The sequence below is a fragment of the Protopterus annectens genome, chromosome 16.part0 (assembly GCF_019279795.1).
Source record: "Protopterus annectens isolate FY-2018-M chromosome 16.part0, PAN1.0, whole genome shotgun sequence".
Taxonomy (NCBI): domain Eukaryota; kingdom Metazoa; phylum Chordata; order Ceratodontiformes; family Protopteridae; genus Protopterus; species Protopterus annectens.
Genome location: NC_056750.1, coordinates 576,200,060 through 576,213,641, shown reverse-complemented (window position 1 = coordinate 576,213,641; position 13,582 = coordinate 576,200,060). Strand labels below are relative to the sequence as shown.

At 41.9% G+C, this 13,582-nt stretch overlaps 1 protein-coding gene across 2 annotated transcripts in view; it reads right to left on the bottom strand.

Annotated features, from left to right (window-relative positions):
• COL5A1 (collagen type V alpha 1 chain) overlaps positions 1-13,582 on the bottom strand; it is a 1,013,097-nt gene that overhangs the window by 301,490 nt on the left and 698,025 nt on the right. For both annotated transcript variants that reach the window (XM_044058757.1, XM_044058756.1), the window contains exons 25-26: positions 6,732-6,785; positions 6,251-6,295 (exon numbers count right to left, since the gene is read on the bottom strand). In XM_044058757.1, coding sequence (XP_043914692.1) covers positions 6,251-6,295; positions 6,732-6,785 — 99 coding nt within the window. The remainder of the gene's footprint in view (positions 1-6,250; positions 6,296-6,731; positions 6,786-13,582) is intronic.

Sequence of the window (13,582 nt, the reverse complement as noted above, 5' to 3'; positions counted from 1 at the left end):
AAGTTAGATACCCTTTCCAGTGTTCACATTGCTAAGTGAGGATTTAGATACCCCCCATTGTACACATTGCTAGGTGAGGATTTAGATACCCCCCACTGTATACATTGCTAGGTGATGATGTATATTCCGCCCACTGTACAAATTTCTAGGTGATGATTTAGATAAGCTCCACTGTACACATTGCCAGGTAATGATTTAGATACCCTTTCCACTGTTCACATTGCTAGGTTGAGGATTTAGATACCCCCACTGTACACATTGCTAGGTGATGAGTTAGATATCCTCCCTCTGTACACATTGCTAGGTGAGGATTTAGATACCCCCCAGTGTATGCATTGCTAGGTGATGATGTATATTCCCCCCACTGTACATAGTTCTAGGTGATGATTTAGATAACCCCCACTGTTCACATTGCTAGGTGAGAATTTAGATACCCCCCACTGTACACATTGCCAGGTAATGATTTAGATACCCTTTCCACTGTACATATTGCTAGGTGAGGATTTAGATACCCTCACTGTATACATTGCTATGTGATGATGTATATTCTCCCCACTGTACATATTTCTAGGTGATGATTTAGATAACCCCCCCACTGTACACATTGCTAGGTGACAATTTAGATATTGTCCCCACTGTACACTTTGCTAGATGATGATTTAGATATCCTCCAACTGTACACATTCCCAGGTGATGATTTAGATACCCCCACTGTACAGGTAGCTAGGTGACGATTTAGATACCCCCCACTGTGCACATTGCTAGGTGACTATTTAGATACCCCACATTGTACACATTTCTAGGTGATGATTTAGATATCCTTCCACTGTACACATTGCTAGGTGACAATTTAGATATTGTCCCCACTGTACACATTGCTAGATGATGATTTAGATATCCTCCAACTGTACACATTCCCAGGTGATGATTTAGATACCCCCACTGTACAGGTAGCTAGGTGACGATTTAGATACTGCCTACTGTGCACATTTCTAGTTGATGATTTAGATACCCCCCACTATACACATTACTAGGTGATGATTTAGATACCCCCCAATTGTACACATTGCTAGGTGATGATTTATGTATCCCCCCACTGTACATATTGGTAGGTGATGATTTAGATAACCCCCCACTGTACACATTGCTAGGTGACGATTTAGATATCCTTCCTCTGTACACATTGCTAGGTAACAATTTAGAAAATATCCCCACTGTACACATTGCCAGGTGAGGATTTAGATAACCCCCCACTGTACACATTGCTAGGTGATGATTTAGATACCCCCCACTTTACACATTGCTAGGTTTTGATTTATATATCCCCCCACTGTACACATTGCTAGGTGATGATTTAGATACCCCCCTCTGTACACATTGCTAGGTGACGATTTAGATACCCTTTCCACTGTTCACATTGCTAGGTGAGGATTTAGATACCCCCTACTGTACGCATTGTTAGGTGAGGATTTAGATACCCCCCACTGTATACATTGATAGATGATGATGTATATTCCCCCCACTGTACAAATTGCTAGGTGATGATTTAGATAAGCCCCACTGTACACATTGCCAGGTAATAATTTAGATACCCTTTCCACTGTTCACATTGCTAGGTAAGGATTTAGATACCCCCACTGTACACATTGCTAGGTGATGAGTTAGATATCCTCCCACTGTACACATTGCTAGGTGAGGATTTAGATACCCCCCAGTGTATACATTGCTAGGTGATGTTGTATATTCCGCCCACTGTACATATTTCTAGGTGATGATTTAGATAACCCCCACTGTTCACATTGCTAGGTGAGGATTTAGATACCCCCCACTGTACACATTGCCAGGTAATGATTTAGATACCCTTTCCACTGTTCACATTGCTAGGTGAGGATTTAGATACCCCCACTGTACACATTGCTAGGTGATGAGTTAGATACCCTTTCCAGTGTTCACATTGCTAAGTGAGGATTTAGATACCCCCCACTGTACACATTGCTAGGTGACAATTTAGATATTGTCCCCACTGTACACATTGCTAGATGATTTAGATATCCTCCAACTGTACACATTCCCAGGTGATGATTTAGATTCCCCCACTGTACAGGCAGCTAGATGACGATTTAGATACCCCCCACTGTGCACATTGCTAGGTGACGATTTAGATACCCCCACTATACACATTACAAGGTGATGATTTAGATATTCCCCCCATTGTACACATTGTTAGGTGATGATTTATGTATCCCCCCACTGTACATATTGCTAGGTGATGATTTAGATAACCCCCACTGTACACATTGCTAGGTGATGATTTAGATACCCCACATTGTATACATTGCTAGGTGATGACTTAGATATCTTCCCTCTGTACACATTGCTAGGTGACGATTTAGATATCATCTCCACTGTACACATTGCCAGGTGATGATTTAGACATCCTTCCACTTTACACATTGCTAGGTGATGATTTAGATATCCCCCACTGTACACATTGCTAGGTGATGATTTAGATACCCTTTCCACTGTTCACATTGCTAGATGAGGATTTAGATACCCCCACTATACACATTACTAGGTGATGATTTAGATACCCCCCATTGTACACATTGCTAGGTGATGATGTATATTCCCCCCACTGTACATATTTCTAGGTGATGATTTAGATAACCCCCACTGTACACATTGCTAGGTAATGATTTAGATACCCCCCATTGTACACATTTCTAGGTGATGATTTAGATATCCTTCCACTGTACACATTGCTAGGTGACAATTTAGATATTGTCCCCACTGTACACATTGCTAGATGATGATTTAGATATCCTCCAACTGTACACATTCCCAGGTGATGATTTAGATACCCTCACTGTACAGGTAGCTAGGTGATGATTTAGATACCCTCCCCCACTGTGCACATTGCTAGGTGATGATTTACATACCCCCCGCTATACACATTACTAGTTGATGATTTAGATACCCCCCCATTGGACACATTGCTAGGTGATGATTTATGTATCCCCCAAGTGTACACATTGCTAGGTGATGATTTAGATAACCACCACTTTACATATTGCTAGGTGACGATTTAGATACCCCCCCATTGTACACATTGCTAGGTGACAATTTAGATATCATCCCCACTGTACACATTGCCATTGAGGATTTAGATACCCCCCCCCCACTGTACACATTGCTAGGTGATGATTTAGATACCCCCCACTATACACGTTGCTAGTTTTTGAGTTATATATCCCCCCAATTACACATTGCTAGGTGATGATTTATGTATACCCCAAGTGTACATATTGCTAGGTGATGATTTAGATAACCCCCACTTTACATATTGATAGGTGACGATTTAGATCCCCCCCCCCATTGTACACATTGCTGGGTGACAATTCAGATATCATACCCACTGTACACATTGCTAGGTGATGATTTAGATCTCCCCCACTATACACATAGCCAAGTGATGATTTAGATATCTTTCCCACTGTACACATTGATAGGGGATGATTTAGATATCACCCACTGTACACATTGCTAGGTAATGATTTAGATACCGCCCCACTGTACACATTGCTAGGTGATGACTTAGATATCTCTCCACTGTACACATTGCTAGGTGATGATGTATATTCCCCCCACTGTACATATTTCTAGGTGATAAACGAAAAAACGAGCAGGCAACAGATTCTTCAACACTTTATTCTTGTAAGCGCTTTCACTGACACCAGGGTATCAGCTTCTTCAGACTAAATGAAACAACTTGCTCACAGTCTCCCAGTTTAAAACTTCCTCAAAAGGTTCAAAGCCAATGAACTGATAGCCACAAAAATGATGTCATCATATACATTCAAAATTAAAGCAACATTGCCTATTTTTAAAGTTTAAAGTGCTATCTGCTATAAAAAAACACATTCCCATTATGGGAAGGAAAGAAACAACTTTTACAGACATTATTTAAAATCAGAATTAAACATGTACATCTAAATCAACAAGTTCTATACCACCTAATATATTAGCACTCTCATTGTACAAAAAGCCATATAAAATATATAAATTATTTAACTCTAAACTCTAGTAAGTTATGCACCATGATATTAAAATCTGATCATGTATTAAATTCATAAAAAGAACTAAATGAATACGCTATGTGTAAATGAAATCACAAGTTATGTGTCTTATTCGTAAAACTAAAACACACATTAAATCTATTTTGTCACATGTAAAAAGTATAAAATCATAAACTCAGCTTTGTGTTATTTTTAAAGTCTACCACATGTTTATACATTCTATTAAATAGAGAAAATCCTGAAAGAAGTTTAATTATTATTATACACAATATAATTGTCATTATCAGTCCAGTGTTGAAAACTTTTTCATATACTTGGAGACATTTATCATGGTTGATGAATGTTTTATGGGATAAAACTTTGTAGTCTATTGTACAGAATATTTACTTTTCAAAAACAGTAAACAATATTAACCACAATTACTTAATCTGTTAACGTATTCAACAGTAACCTTTAATTGGTTAACCCACTTACAAAAGAATTCTGTCTATCTAGACATACTCCACTGTTTCTGAAGGAATTAATTCATTAAGTCGGATGAAAAATATCAGTGATGTGAGTCAGCACCTTGGCATAAAAGTATAAAGTCCTGATTATGGCCCATCTGAGGCAGCACTAGCAGGGAAGGATAGATGTTCCCATCGTGGGTTGATGGCTTTTGTCAAGGTATTCCCTTTGGGGAAAGTGATCCATAGAGGAGATCAGTCTATGAATGTAACAGGAATATGCAGGAGAGGGCCGATTCCAAAGGCTATGTCATCGGTGAAAAACTCCCCTAATGGAAGTAGTCAATGGAATGACCCCCTAGCACACCCTTAGGTTCCACATTGATCACAGCCTTAGAACTCAGATTGTTCGGGAGTAGTAGAAGAGTCTAATAGACCATGTAATTTTCTCTTCTGTAGACAGAAACATGGATTATTTAGAGTACAAACCAAGCTTTTTTGGCCATTGTTTACATTTAATTTTCTTTGTATGCTACCTAGTCTGTGTTAACTCTAGGGGCTGTATGTGCTATAGACACAGGGTTTCAATATGAACTCAGTCCAATACTACTCCGAATACCAGGCAGAGATCACCCTTAAAGGATTTACATAACAAAGAATACAGTGAAAGCTACCTTAACATATCCATGTAGATTCCATTTCGTAGTTCTACCATTTTCTTTGGATGAAGCCATTGGACCTACTCTAGGTAGACAATGTATTTCACTAAATAATTAGAAAAAGCTGTATCACTCTTTAAAGCTGTCAAAAATCTGTGATAAGTGCAGCAGCAGTTATTTGTTGGGAGCATCCTGAAATTCTTTTTAATAATAGATGGTGTATTTGCTATACCTTAACAACTACTATGGCCTTTCTCAAGCACGAGTGGTTCTCTTATGGGCAAGTACATGTGAAACAGCCACAGTACTCAACTGCATGACATATGAGGTCTAGCATCCTTTGTAATTTTGTTGTCATTTCTAGCATTTCATCCCAAGACTACCAGATCACAGGGACATTAGCACTGCAGGGCGCACTTCACATTTTAAATTTTCCATCCATTAAAGGTTCTACTCATTCTGTGAGCAGTAGCTGTAACTACTGTGTATAGATTTTCAGTGGTGTTTTTGTTTCAGCAATTTTTTTTTTATTTTTATTTGGGGCATCGTGTGTGTATCTTCCATGTGTGAGCATCATTACAGTAATACAATGTTATGTTATGCATTTAACTGGGGGATGGTGGGTATGTTATCAGCAACTCCTCACTCAGGATATGAGGGTTAAATTCCTGGAGAGGATGAGTTTTGTAACTATTAATAATACTGTATTTTAAAGTGTGCTGGTGGACTGAATATGTTTATATTAAGTCCGGAGGTATTGTTATAACTTAACATTTCTTTCTTGAGTCCTACAGAGAAAGGTATAAACAGACATCAGGCGCTATAGCTGAATTCGGAAATGAGAATTTAATACGTTTGTATCGTCGGTAATCTTTAATATTTGTCTCAGCACTGAAATCCCTGGTATGGCAATCTTAAATCATTCCTATATCCAAAATGCAACTTTTTATAGTATTTTTCATATAGGGGCTTGATGCAAATAACAAAGAATACAGAACACATGCTAACGTTTTGGCGAACAGTGTTGATATATCACAGGAGTTAAAAATAATAGAGATTAGATACTTACTGGATTACCTTTCTCTCCTGAAGGACCCTCCTTACCAGGATGACCCTGTCAAAAAGACAATAGAACAACAATAACAATACCAATAAAAATGTCCATGGTATTATGAATTAAGACAGTCAATATTGCCACTGAGTAATGGAGAATGCAAGTGCATTAGTTATCAGTATGCTAAATTGAAAGCAAATCACTTGCAGCAATTTACTGAACTGCAGTTAAGAATTTACAGAGTGAAATATAACTTAACTATAGCAGACCCTGCTCTTTATCTTTTTTCAAAATACTGTATTTGCTACTGAATCAAATAATATAGCAAGTAAAGAAGAATTTGCACATAAAAGCAAGTATAAGGGAATTGTCATTATGAAGTAATTAAGAGTGCATATATCTTACAGAATGCAAGTAGCAGACTTCAATTAAGAGACGAAAAGGAAGAGCACGCAAGATATTATAAAAAGGCATGTAGTGCCTTATAGTTACTTACAGGTGGACCATCTGCTCCAGGAATTCCAGGAAGACCAGGTTTACCCACAGGGCCCTGCAAGGATAAATTAAATGATTATTCACATATCAGCCAACACTTTTTAATTTTATGGCCCCAAGGGCAATTTTGAAGAGTTTGCAAAAGTAACTAGTTTGTCAAAGAAGAGTGTAACATTTATGCACAAGGCTTTGATGGACTCTAGTGACAAACAGAGGTACTGGTCTGTACCATTTTGCAGGTGTATTCCATCCTAGGCCAAATGACATCTGAGAATCATATTTTTTATGCACATTAATAAATTACAAGATGCTCATAACAAGTTCCTTAGGAGATTTTTGATAACTGAAATACTTCTCAAGATACCAGATTTAACATTTCTTACTTACATGTTTTAAATCACAACCTAATGCTGATGTAAAAAAATCAGCTACTTAATGCTTGTGCATGCTGATGAAAAATACAGAAAAACACAGATTTTACAACTATGATGCCTTTTCATAATTTATTTTGAAACACTACATAAATATGTAGACTAGGAGTAATGAGCTTGAGTCTCTGTTCCATCAATTGGGCATCAGAAGACCAACACAGGTACACTTTAACTTTAAAAAATATTTACATACTTACATAATCTATATAGGATGACCGTCCAGACTATCTTTCTGATTCACTGTAACACTCTCTCCTTTCCTTTTCTAATCCTCCTCTCTGTCTCTATGTGCCACAACATCTCATATTCTGCTACATCCTGCCTCCCTCAAACTACAGAAACAGCCTGTGTCTTCACTAGTTAACCAAAATTATTTTAAGACTTTAAATAGCAAAAGTGACTGGCCTCCAAAGCACCAAAACAAACACAGAGACAGACGTGCAATCACACACATGTGCACACACGCACACACGCACACACACACACACACACGCACACACACACACACACACACACACACACACACACACACACACACACACACACACACACACACATACACACGTACACGCACAAACACACACAGACTAACAAGATATTGGAAAAGTAAACCTATTTCCTGTTGATTTATAGTCATAAATACAGATTTAGTGACCGTTATTCTACGTTACTTAGCCAGATCGTGTATGGGCCAGGGGCATGAAATGGTTATGAATCTGAAATACACAATATTTCTAGGCTGACATGGGATTCACCTAAAAGATATGTGCCACCCACATGAGGTCTATCTGAAGATCTGAAGTGAGCTACTCAAATTAATTTTCATTTGTTTAAGGAAGCACTTGTACTCCTTATGCTTATGTTTTGCAATACATGATATTTTAATAGTCTTCTGAAAGTAAATTTTCACTGAAGGAAAATGTTGATGTACCAATACCCAGTAAAGAAAATACAGAGGTATCTGGAAACCTATTTAGTGATCTTTCTACTGTTGTTGTTTGTCTTTCGGCTTTTCCCGGTTAGGGGTCGCCACAGCAGAACTCCGGTCTGCTAATGATTGGCAGTTGGTTTTTATGGTGTTGAGTTGCCAGCCCAACACCCAACCTTCAACGAAGGCACGGCCATTCAATGCATGTCTTTCGAATGTCCACTCAACCGCGGGGAGGACATGCAGACTCCACACAGAAGGCACTCCCAACCCAAGCCGAGAATCGAATGGGAGAACCTCTTGCTGTGAGGCAACAATGCTACTGCTGCACCACCGCGGAAGTATCATTTAAGGAGTTAGGTGGAAGTTTTATGTATCACACTGCTTTGTCAGACTGATATACACACACACACACACACCCATATATATGTTAGTTATACCACCTTGACTATAGCAGTCAAAAGGAAAATCCCTTATGTATTTCTCAAAGGCATTAAAAAGAGTTATGTACTTACCATGACTTGGAATTTGGGCTATCCACTGTCATTATTCATCACGGATGGCTGTAGGATCTGACCACAGATCTGAGCCGGCACTAAAAAGACATCTCCTGAGCTCAAGCTCCTCCCCTTCCCAAGATTCCTTGCTACCTACTACCTTCAGATCGAGTTTGGTGGATAGAAAAAAAGGGCAGTGAAGACTGCTTATAATAAAGGAAAGGGATACCAAGGAAAACATTCCTCCATAACTCCCCAATCACCAGAAGAGGGGGAAGGAGGGTGGGAACGTGATGAACAATGACACTGGATAGCCAGACTACAAATCATGGTAAGTACATAACTCTTTATCTGGTGCTATCCATGTCATTATTGATCAGGAATGGTTCAGAGTCTCCAGCTACCAACAACCCAGGGAGGCCTCAAGGAAGGACATGCCAGAGCACAGAAGAACCAAAGGAAGCCCTGCCCCTAGACACCAAGTCCAACTTATTATGTGTCACAAAGGTATGGTGATTACACCAAGTGGCTGCAGCACAAATATCATCTAAAGAAAGCTTTGCCAAGAATGCAGAAGATGTGGCCACCAACCAAGTGGAGCAAGCTTTGACTGGCCTAGAAAGTGCCATGTGATTGCTCTCATAAATATAAGCAATACAGCTAATGATCCAATGAGAAATAGAAACCTTGGAAATTGCCTGACCTTTCTTAGCTTGTGAGAAAGCCACAAAAAGCTGATCAGATTTTCGAACATTTTCTATTCTCTTCAAGTAAAAATGTCACTGCCTTTGTCCATCCAGATAATGCAGCTTATATTCCCCTTTATTTGAAAAATTGGGGAAAAAAGACAGGAAGCTGAATTGAGTGGTTAAGATTAGCCTCTAAGGCCACTTTAGGAATGAAGGAAGGACTGGTCCTGAGAAACATCCTATCCTTATGGAAAATCATGAAGGGGGGCTTAATGCAAAGACCCTCTTGGCCAAGATAATGGCTACCAAAAAGCCTATCTTCCAGGACAGGAACTTAAGATTGCAGGTAGCTGCAGGGTCAAAAGGCTGCAGTGTCAAGGACTGCAGCACCAGAGTGAGATCCCAAGGAGGAGAAGGATCTTTGATAGGAGGTCTGAGCAAAAAAAACCCTTTGAGGAAAGCCCTGCACAGCCTAGAATAGAAAGTGGGACTTTCATTTAAATGGAAGTTGGATATAGCAGTCAGTTGAGGTTTGATTGTATAGAAACTAGCCCCTTGTTTAAAAAGAGAGGCCAGGGTCAACAAAATGTCAAAAATAGAAGCCAAAAAGGGATCTAAATTACTTTGTTGAACCCAAATAGTAAACCTCTTCCATTTGCTGGAAAACACCTTCTTAGTAGAACGCTTTTGAGAAGCCAAAATAATGTCCTTAACTGGGGAAGGAAGCCTGGAGTGGGCAATAATCATTGGAACTGGAAGTACCAAGAAGTTAGCCGGAGACTGGAGGTTGGGAAGAGGAAGCCCCCAAGGATGGGAAATGAGGTCCGGATCTGGATCTAATATCCAAGGCGGATATTTTAGATGAGAGCAAAGGAGGGAAAACCACACCTGATGAGGCCAGAAGGGAGCAATGAAGATGAGAGGAGTCTTCAGATGACAAGCTTTCTGTAAGACCAGAGAGTCCCTGGGTGACTCCCCCATTGGGGGGATCAAGGCAAAGTATTTGCTGCATTTGTGATTGACCGGAGAGGCAAAGAGATTGCAGCAAGGGAGACCCACAATGGTTGAATATCTGATGTGCCACTTATGGATGCAGGGACCACTCATGAGGACTCAGGATAGATCTGCTGAGTTTGTTGGCTAACACGTTGGAACAGCCAGGAATATGCTATGCAAAAATGAAAGCGTCTGGATGACATCGTCCATTCCCACACTCTCATTAGATTGCATTACCCCCTGTTTGTTGATGTACCAGACCACCGCCATGTTGTCTGTCTGGAGGCATCCATGGTCACTGTGGCTTGGGGTTGGGGCAGACAGAAAGGTCTGCCTAGAAGAAGGTCTCGGGCTTGGAGCCAACAAGCAAGGTGACATCTGCAGACTTGAGAAATCCTTATGGTCATAGACATGGGATGAATGTGGGGTGACCACTGCACAGCAAGGGTCTATTGTAGCACTTGCATGTGATATCTGGCAAGAGGGACTAACTGAATCACCACCAACATTGAGCCTAGGGCTTTCAAGATTAAATGCTCTGGGGTGCTCTACAAGGGGGAAGTGCTAAACTCTTTGACACCATGTCCAGAAGGATCCCGATAGATTCCAGGCTCTGACATGGGACAAAATGAGATTTGGGCAGGTTGACTATGATGCCTAGGTGTGTAATCCGTGACCAGAGTGAGTTGATGCCTTGTGGGTGCTGTGAGTTGACAATCGTCCAGGTACGGAAAGACCAGGAAACCTTGGAATTGGAGATGGCCTGCTACCGCTGCCATACATTTGGTAAATCCCCAGGGGGGATGAGGTGAGTCCAAAGGGCAGGGCTCTGAACTGGTAGTGATTGACCCCCCAGCCAGAAGCACAGGTATTTCCTGGAGCATCTGTCAATTTTTATGTAATATTACACATTCTTGAGATCCACTAAGCACATCCAATCATCCTTGCGCAGAAGCAGCAGAATGGACTGAACAATGACCATCCTGAACTTCGACTTCTTGACTGACAAATCTGAGGTCCAGAATGGAATTTAGGTCCCCAGTTTTCTTGGGCACCAAAAAGAAGCGAGAATAAGTTCTGGACCCTAATTGCCCTGTAGGGACCCTTTGGATGGCTATTTTTTGAAGGAGGTCTGGAACCTTAAAGAGGGCCAACTCTCTTTGTTGGGATGGAATGTCTGGGAGAGACTTTTGAGTAGGAGGGGACTGAAAAAAGGGTATGAAGTATCCCCTGGATACAATGTTTAGCACACACTGATCTGAGGTGATACTTGTTCAGGCTAGTGGGTGTAGAAAGAGATGACCCCAAACTGCCTCCAGGGCAGGACAAGTGGGCAGCGCATCAAGAGCGCTGAGGGGACATCTCCAAGAAGGGCTCCCAGGAGCCCTGGTTTTGCAGACCTCCTCTGCCTCTGGGGTGCCATCTGCTATCAAACACCCTTCCCCAGCCAGAAGAAGAGGATTCCTGAAGAGCATCCTGGAAGGAAGACTGAAACCTGCGGAACCACACTTTCTTACTCTGATTCTTGGAAAAGGATTGTTGGGGAGTAGAAAACCTGATCCCGACTGCAGACAGAGTCTTTCCTTCCTGCTTGTTATGGGGGTAAGGTTTCTTTGCCTGAGGGACCAAACAGTGTTGACCCTATAAAAGGGGCATTAGTAAATGATGCCTTGAAGATTTCCACAAACCCACAAAGGTGAAGCCAGGCATGATGCCTAATAGCAATGTCCATACCCGCCACTTAAGAGATGGCCTCCACCGCATTGTAGATCAATCTCATTGAGGTGTTAGCAAGGGAAGTCAGAGTAGATAGCTTCAGAGAGACAAATTTAAGACTCTCTGGAGACAGCAACTCAGAAAGGGAAGTGGAGAGTTCTGATACCAAGTTCCTTTGCAGCTGGGTAAAGTGTGTCATGTGGTTTGTTGTTTTCAGTCCAAACACAGCCGAGGCAAACACTCGCTTCCCAAAATGGTCAGTCACCCGAGACTCCATGTGCGGGGGATGGACAGTGGACCTCTGTTCAGCAAGCTCCTTTTTGCTAGCTGCAGCCACCACAATGGTAACAACAGGAATGCCATTGCTCAAAAAAGTCTTATCTTTAGGGGTACTCAGGAATTTATCAACTTTCTTAGGAACAGGTTCTATTGTGTCCGGCTCCTTTCACACCCTGCTTGAAATGAGCTGGACAAGCTCATCAGCAGGGAGACACCCCCAGGTGGAAGATGAGCCCATCCCAAAGGCCTTCAGGAACACGGATTCCTCTGAAGATGGGGTGGGGGATGACCAACTGCTTCAGTCTTTAAGGCTCTCGAGGATGTCCCCCAAAAGACACCTCCTCGGACGGAAGTCTTTGGGACCTGTCTCCTTCCTTGAAATCTGTGACCTCAGTGAGGGACACTCGAGGGGAGTCCAAGTGCCTTCTCTTGCATGTCCTCTTCTGGGGAGGCTCCTCTACAGCGGGATCTGAGGAGGACTCAAAAGAAGAAGTGATCCTGAGGGGGAAATGCCCATTTAAAGGCACTCACGGGAGGACTGACCCAGGTAGGATGGTGAAGTCTCACTGCCTAATTCCAAACAAGGCTGGGAAGGATCTAGAGCCAAGGTAGAGGTGGCTGCTCATCCAGACACAGTCCTCTTTATCACCCGGAAAGCTGATGGACTGAAAGAACCCCCCCCCACCAGCCACAGCCAACCAGGATGGAAGGGGGGACTCTGACTCACTACCAACTTCCCCATACAATATCAGCCCTGAGCTGCCTAAAGCGGAGGCCCCCAAAGGGAGGGAAAACTCTGGCCCAGACCCTCCTCCCCAGTGACCCCCATTGACCTCTCAGGGTCGAGATGTCACCAACTCTGAGGGCAATGGAGCTAAACCCACTAGGGACCCAGACAATGTGGGAAAGGAAGCAATACCCCACACCACTGGTCTCTCTCTAGGGATACCCTGATCCTGGCAAAGGAACCCTGATAGGTCGCAAGGGGAGAGATGAGTTTTGCACATGGGGATGGTCCCCTGGGCAAATGGCCAGGGGATGGCAACATGCCCAGCTCAATTTGGGCCTTGAGAAAGCTCCTCATCCTCCATCCATATCTAAGGGGATCAGACTCCTGGTGGAAACTCAGTTGCCTGTGCACAATTCACTGAAAGCTTACTTCACTGAAAACTCATTTGACTGAAACTCATTTTGTTGAAAGTTATATATGGCCTTTTCCCCACTGTAGTGTGATCCTGGAATTAGTATATAAAGTAAGGGGTGTGTGGAGGGCACAGCACCCCACCTATTTTAAATGTTTTAAACCACAGACATGG